This window comes from Branchiostoma belcheri, unplaced genomic scaffold (assembly GCF_001625305.1).
Source record: "Branchiostoma belcheri isolate BF01 breed outbred unplaced genomic scaffold, Haploidv18h27 scaffold23, whole genome shotgun sequence".
Lineage (NCBI taxonomy): Eukaryota > Metazoa > Chordata > Leptocardii > Amphioxiformes > Branchiostomatidae > Branchiostoma > Branchiostoma belcheri.
In genome coordinates, this window is record NW_017803824.1 from 1,872,489 (window position 1) to 1,879,405 (window position 6,917).

Consider the following 6,917-nt stretch of genomic DNA (forward strand, 5'->3'; position numbering starts at 1 on the left):
TTCCGCCGCATTAGGTCCGCCAAGTTTCCTTCCCGTCATGCTAAGAAAATTACGTCAAGTGCTAAACACAATCAGACTCGCCTTTATTACGTCAAAGCCATCGCCTCTATACACTTCTGCCAAAATGAACACACAACCAGGTAGGCTTTCAATTACTGCTCTTTCCAAACATACCGCTAGGTGTCGTCCTTACACTGTAGGCCTGTGACAGGTCCCACAATGCACCTCACTCAACTTTGACCTGCCCCATTGCATGACGGGAAACAAAATGGCGGCGCCCATAAAATCCAGGTAAAATAGAACAGGTTTTGCTATCGCAAACCTGTAATGACTGCCGGAAAGTTCAATATATTTCAGCGCCAATGGAACCAGCCTGAACACATGTAAAGTTTACTTGTAAAGTACGCGTTTTAAAAGTACACATGGCCTTAAGCATGGTCGGTATTTCTAAATCTTTGTACATAACAAGGTCCAGATGCAACACACGAGCCTATCCTTTTACGTCTCGGCTATGACGCTGTGGGCTATGATTAAGAACCCGGAAGTAGGAGAAAGTGCTTGGAGTTGGGGCAAAAGTTGGGCCAAAATTCGAAGAAGTCAGGGGTAATACGTTATCGGTAAAAACGCTTTGACGTCAAATGGCCGATCAGAGACCAAATACCAGCACACACGTACACCCGTGTGCTAACACGAGCCGTAATCACCTAGGAGAGATCGGCATTGTTCCACACCTTTGCGTAGGAGGCGGGTTAGGTTCCTTATCTTTGTTTTCGTAGTGACGTCGGCCGGAAGTCGGGACAGGGCGAAGGGGGTTGGGCAGCCGGCGAAGCCCAAATCTGGTCAGTTCCTCTCCGTGGGTGATGGTGTAGTAGGTAGGTGTATTCTGTTGTCTTATACATTGTTGAAAATTCCGAAACTCTGTAGTCAATTGACGTATTTCTGGTAGCATTGTTCATTTTATGTTCTATTACTCACATCTTGCCAACAATGTTTAACTGAAATTATACTATTTAGCATAGTGAAAAGCTGGAGGATGAGATTTATTTCATTTACTGACGCTACTCTGAAACTTTTAATGTACACCGTTTGGGTGACCTTGAGTGGATTGGCCCGGCCATAATCGTGTAACTTCAGATGAATTAGACTATAAAAGGTCTAAAGCTCCATGTCCTTAATTTTGGGGTACAAGATGTTCTTACATCTTTTCTGTTGGATCCTCTTATTTGAGAGAAATCACGATTCCCTAAGTTTATCAAATATCTAGACTAGTAACACAAAGTAATCCCGAAGTAATACTACAATAAAACCGACGAGGAATACCTACCTCTGTAACGTACGTGTGACCAAAAATACAAACGACCTACGAAACTGTTCCCTAGGCCCTACAAAGTGTAGTCATGCTCACACTGACACACCAGAATTACTTGTGTTCCGGTGTACAATTTCTAATCGAAGTTCTGATTTGTTTTTCTTTCCTCTTGGCATGTTGTTGGAATGAAGATAAGCGGTTATCCTCGCCAGAAAGTAAACTTTGGTTTAGGTGCCGACATGTGATATCGCGTGATACGGCAGGTGTCTACGTCACGGGGTGTAATGGGGCGTGTCAATTTTGTTGACTCGTGGTGCCATTAATTGGGCTCTTCCGGTGTACTTCAGGTAACTCGTAGACTTGGCGGGAAATTTGAAAATCCTAGTCTCCAACAACGCGGGTACAGATAAAGTAAAATTTAGCCAGTAGGGAGAATAATTGACTAGGGGAGTTTAGCCAGCGTAGAGTTCAGTTGCCCGCTTCAGAGGGGAAAATTTAGCCTCTACCAGGCTTGAGGAGGCGACTGGAAAGAGTAGAAATCGGCCAAAATAGAGAGACAAGCATGCCAAAGGAGTTTGGCCGTTGAGAGAACAGTTTGTGGGGCGGCGAACTGTTCTCTCAACGGCCAAACTCCCTTGGCATGCTTGTCTCTCTATTTTGGCCGATTTCTACTCTTTCCAGCCGCCTCCTCAAGCCTGGTAGAGGCTAGGGAAAATTAACCCTCTCGCGGACTGACTCTCCTGGCCAACTATTTCCCCCTTTTCACCGAATTCTAGGATCCGTACCCCCCGTAGGAAGGCCTAGTGGATGTTATGATGAAAATCCAACTTTGAACCGTAACCATAACGTGAAACATTCGCCTGTTCTCTCAGATACACAAAGATGTCGTCTGTGAGCTGTCCCGCCTTTCGTCATTCTCTGACAACCACTGCGAACGGACGACAACGACAGTCGAGAATATACCTCACAGGGTGGAAACTAGAACATCTTATATTCTTCACATGTTTACTGGTACGTGTGTTTCTCCTTTTAACTCATAATGATGAGGTTTCTGCGGAATCTAAAAATAAACTTCAGTTGTCTTTGCATATTAGCAGTTAAATTTTGAAGCTTCAAATTACCGGGTTTTCATCATCATCTTTCATACTGCTTAGCCCGATTTGCATCGGATTTCTATCGTTTCTCCTTAGCGTTGTTAAAGAAGGTGGTTCTTCAGGGAACTTGTAACAACATACTTCTGTTATCTTTGGCTGTTCATGATTTTGAAGCTTCAACTTACAGAATTTTCCATCTTTTCCTTACAGGTTGTAGCTTTTATGCCTGCTACGGTCAAGGCTGCAAATACATGCAAGGAATGGGAGTATCTTGACGGAGGACGATGTAAAATTTGTCCTAACCGGGTAAGTATCGCAGGTTGAGGTAACATTTGCAAAGCAAATGCATAATGTTTACCTTCACATATGGTCTACTCTGTTAATTCTTACTAAAACACATTCATATATATGGTGACAGGAGTCCTCCTGCTATAAAATTGCAACATGATGTAACCCAACACCAGTTACCATGGTGACAGACGTCTGGTTCTGGTCATTGACCTTTTGTGTTTGGAACGGAAGAAGAGGAAACAGAGCAAAAACGACATGCTTTCCTTCGGTAAACATTAAAAAAAACTAGATTGGAATCTGACAAAAATGTTTGTACGTGAAGCAATATTTGTATGTTGTTGTACCCATGCAGCGCTGTGAGGCCGGACAGAGACTAGTGAGACCGTGCGGGTCCGGGCAGGATATGGTGTGCGAAGACTGTAGCCCTCTAGCGGAGGGATACACCTGTGTGAACGGTGTGGAGCAGACCTGTGTGTTGTGTGACGTCCAGGGAAAGAAAACCGTCAGACCTTGCAACAGGTTTTCACAAACAGTTTGCGGTGGATGTTTAGAAGGGTAAGTTGGTTATTCACTTGAAGCCAGTTACGTTAACATAGTGTATGTTTTTGAATAATGAATCCTTAGCTTTCGTATGGTTTTCAAACTCATATTTGCACAGTTTTCAGTGTACTGATATTTAAACCACTTTTACGATAATTTCTATTCATAACAACTAAAAATATCATCTCTTGTATCTTTGTCATGTGATCGTGTGACTGACAGCTAGGCTGACGTTTCTTGCTCATATTTCCAGGTACTTTGCGGTAGCTACTACGAATAATAAAGTACACTGCCTTCACTGTGACGAGGACAGGGCAAACAACTCCGACTGCCCGGTGAAGGTCGAGGTCAAGAAAGAAACCCCAGGTAAGAGTCAATTTCATCAAGCGACATCTTGAGCAAATCAGGCGGTTTATTCAAATTTCTAGCTGTGCACTTTATTTGATTAATATGCATCTTTGGCTTGAGTTCAGTGCCTTCAGTATGGTATGTGTTTGTTTCATTCCTTGATTATTATACGTACTAACAAGTTATTTATTAGTTCAGCTTACAACAGCCAGGGTTGCCCAACTAGTCGTAGACTATTGCTAAGGGTCAAAATAAAATCGTCAGGTATACATACAAAAACAATTAATAAGATACACGGTCAAATTTACAATAATATATATATATACATACGTTGGATTATACACTTATACACAAATTATCAGAATTACATTATACAATAATAGGGTTACTAACATTGGTAAGTTTCCTAGTATGTACATAGTTACCGAGGTAGTGATATTGACAAAGTTTACCAACGTTTACTAACAAGCTCTACTCCTCCGTAGCTCCTGAAACAGCAGAGGAGGTGTCACGGAAGCAAACCCATCATCTGGACTCGACTGCAACTTACGCCATGGTAGCGGGGAGCCTGGCGTTTGGGGCTGTCATGCTCCTGCTACTCGTCACAGTCGTTCTGTCCGCTAGATACGGTCTGGGACAAAAGATCAAGGATAAGCTGAAAAGGCGAAACAACCCACAACTGTCAAACAGCCTTGACCCAGAGACTGGCTCAGGTAGGGCTAGAGAAAAAACAGACTTCTTCTAAGCAAATTTGTAACGTTACCAAAAGTTGTGGTTGTTGACAGGTATAAATTGTACGAAGTATACATATACGTCGGTGAAGGTTAGACATCCAGGTAGTAAGATACGCCAAAACAGTTACTCAAGCAACTGGATACATATAACTGGATAGCGAAGTAGACATATGTTTACCACAATCCTAAGTACCATAAAATGTTATTGATACCATGATTTGCTCTGTCTACTGCAGGCACGTGTATAAGTAAGAACGGTGCACATGAGATGACCCGTGAAACCTCTGGGCCCAGCAGCGGTGAGAGCCGCCGTGAAGATAATGTTGGGTATCACCAGGAATACTTGGTTGCACAGCCAGCTTCTGCAAGCGGTAGGTTACGAATAAACTATGATAATGTACTTTCAACATATAAGTACTGTCAGTGTGAATAATCAAACATTATCATGTCGTCATGTACTGTATATCACTTGTAGTCATCTCATTCCTTTATTTAATTACTGGTATCGCATAAGCAAATTTTGGCTGCGGCCCTGTGAAATGCTTTCCTGTCTTCTAGCACATCGAGTTAGCAAGTTGGATGTTAAGTTTACAATAATTGTTATTATCCACAGTTCGTGCAACACCAGATTTCCCGTGGCCAGTACCCGACAGCAGCAATGCGAACCAGAAGTTGGTGGACAAGTCAGAGACGCCGGAAGAACCGCAAGGCACGTCCTCTCCCTTCAACGTCACGGAAGACGAGGAAGGGAGGGAAGGGGAGGTCTTTGTCTTCCCCGAAATCACCCGGACGGTTTCCGAGAGCTCGGAGGGTCCCCCATCGTCACCTGTTGTTGTTTTAGCAGGTTTGTTTATATTATCAACTTTCACATTTTTGGTCCTATGGTGTACTAGTATATAGTCTTAGTAAAATGTTGAACTGAATTATTCCAACACAAGGGTTACCCAGAGATAAAATTTTCAACGACTACTGTCGCCTTCATAAGGATAATTAATGACCAATCACTTCAAAACATGATATCGTAAGAGTTACGGTTACAGACACGTGTAACCCTTGTACATGTGTTGGAATAACGTTGGACATTTTCCTATGATTACTACCAACACAGATGAACTTTCAACAAATGATAGTATATAGTCTTGTGAGTCTTAGACAACATCAGATATAGATGTAGACAAATAAATGATCAGAATGTTGATACATTAATTTTTTTGTTTCATCAGGTCAGACAGCCCAAGTCCATAAAAGCACCAAGAAGACACGTGGTAGCAATCAGACAGCCAATCTTTACAAGACGAAACTTGCAAAATACCTCCAACGTGCACACGGTACGTATACAGAGTTTCTTATTCTCCTGACACAGTGTTAATCTACTAATACTTTAGTGATTGGTATAGATATATATTTAAATATATGCAATTATCCTACATATCTTACGAAGTTTCTATTAGTTCGGATTCATCTTTCATAACATTATTGCTAACTGCTACGACTTGCCCGTACAACTGCAAGAAAATGATACTAAACTGTGTGTTTCCTTTTCATGTATGTTACAGAGATACCATTGAGAGACGAATGGTTCAACTATGACCGACAGCAGCACCTATCCGCCCAGCTGGACCGAATACCCCCTGCAGCCTCCTTACCCAACTGGAGGACATTCTTCGAGACTCTAGGCCACTTGGAGAAGCTAGAAATGGACTCTATGAACAATCCTAGGGTAGACAGTCCGACTCTTGCTCTGTTTAAGGTCTTAGAAACTCGAAATGTCGAGAACATGTTAACTGTCGGGCACGTTCTAGAGGCTCTAGTTAAGACTAAGTTTGCGGGACTTGTAGACTATCTGTGTGAAGAGATCAGAAACACACCTGACTTTAGTGAATCAAGTGAGGTTTAGTTGATGAAGGGAAAGTATTAGCGAGGTAACTAGAGTAATGTAGGTAAACTTTTGTACAAAAGCCATAGGCCATTATGTTGCCATGTAGGAACATCTGGAACTGGGATCTGGAACGAGGATTGGTAGGGTAACAATTACAGTATTATGTGTGCTATACGATCAAGCATGACTTTATATAAACATCAGTGTTACTGTGACTTGCAAAGCCATCAGATGACAAAGCAAGTAATTTTCTATGATACTGCGACTTTTATACTGCGAGTTTAGAGGATGATGTTGACTTCTTTTAGCCTGTTTTGTGGGTCAATGTAATTTGCGATTGTGTGAGCCTCTGAGGCGTTGCTTTTACTTATCTTTGCACAATGCAGGAGATCCAAATGTACAGTGTACAGTTCTGGTGTAAATATGGGCAGGAGTAGTGATGTGAATTCGACGTTTTGTACATTTTGTACATTCATTGTATTATTAACATGAAGATATAGTCTTCAAACATTGAACCAAGCGTCTTTTGTGGTCATTTTTATACTGTATCCTTATTAGCCTTTCTTGACAACTATTGTACTAAGTGCCTGTACATTGCTTTGTTTTTACTTTATTTAGACATTTCTGACGTGATAGATGTGATATTTGCAGCCCATTCACAATACAAACCTTTAAATTCAGTACGTATCAAGATGGAGATACGAATGACGAACTGAATGGTG

At 41.8% G+C, this 6,917-nt stretch overlaps 1 protein-coding gene across 1 annotated transcript; it reads left to right on the plus strand.

Moving 5' to 3' along the window:
• Positions 1–283: 283 nt before the first annotated feature.
• Positions 284–6,605, plus strand: LOC109470613. Its single transcript, XM_019769625.1, has 9 exons — positions 284–872; positions 2,182–2,320; positions 2,614–2,709; positions 3,047–3,249; positions 3,488–3,600; positions 4,068–4,295; positions 4,553–4,687; positions 4,930–5,160; positions 5,540–6,605. Exons 2-9 carry the CDS (start codon positions 2,192–2,194, stop codon positions 5,683–5,685), a joined length of 1,281 nt encoding a protein of 426 aa, XP_019625184.1. The 5' UTR covers positions 284–872; positions 2,182–2,191; the 3' UTR covers positions 5,686–6,605.
• Positions 6,606–6,917: the final 312 nt, after the last annotated feature.

Coding starts and splice junctions, on each gene's coding strand:
- LOC109470613 (XM_019769625.1), top strand. CDS start 2,192: ATGTCGTCTGTGAGCTGTCCCGCCTTTCGTCATTCTCTGACAACCACT. Junction 2,710..3,046: donor GTAAAATTTGTCCTAACCGG/GTAAGTATCGCA, acceptor GTACCCATGCAG/CGCTGTGAGGCCGGACAGAG. Junction 5,161..5,539: donor ACCTGTTGTTGTTTTAGCAG/GTTTGTTTATAT, acceptor TTGTTTCATCAG/GTCAGACAGCCCAAGTCCAT.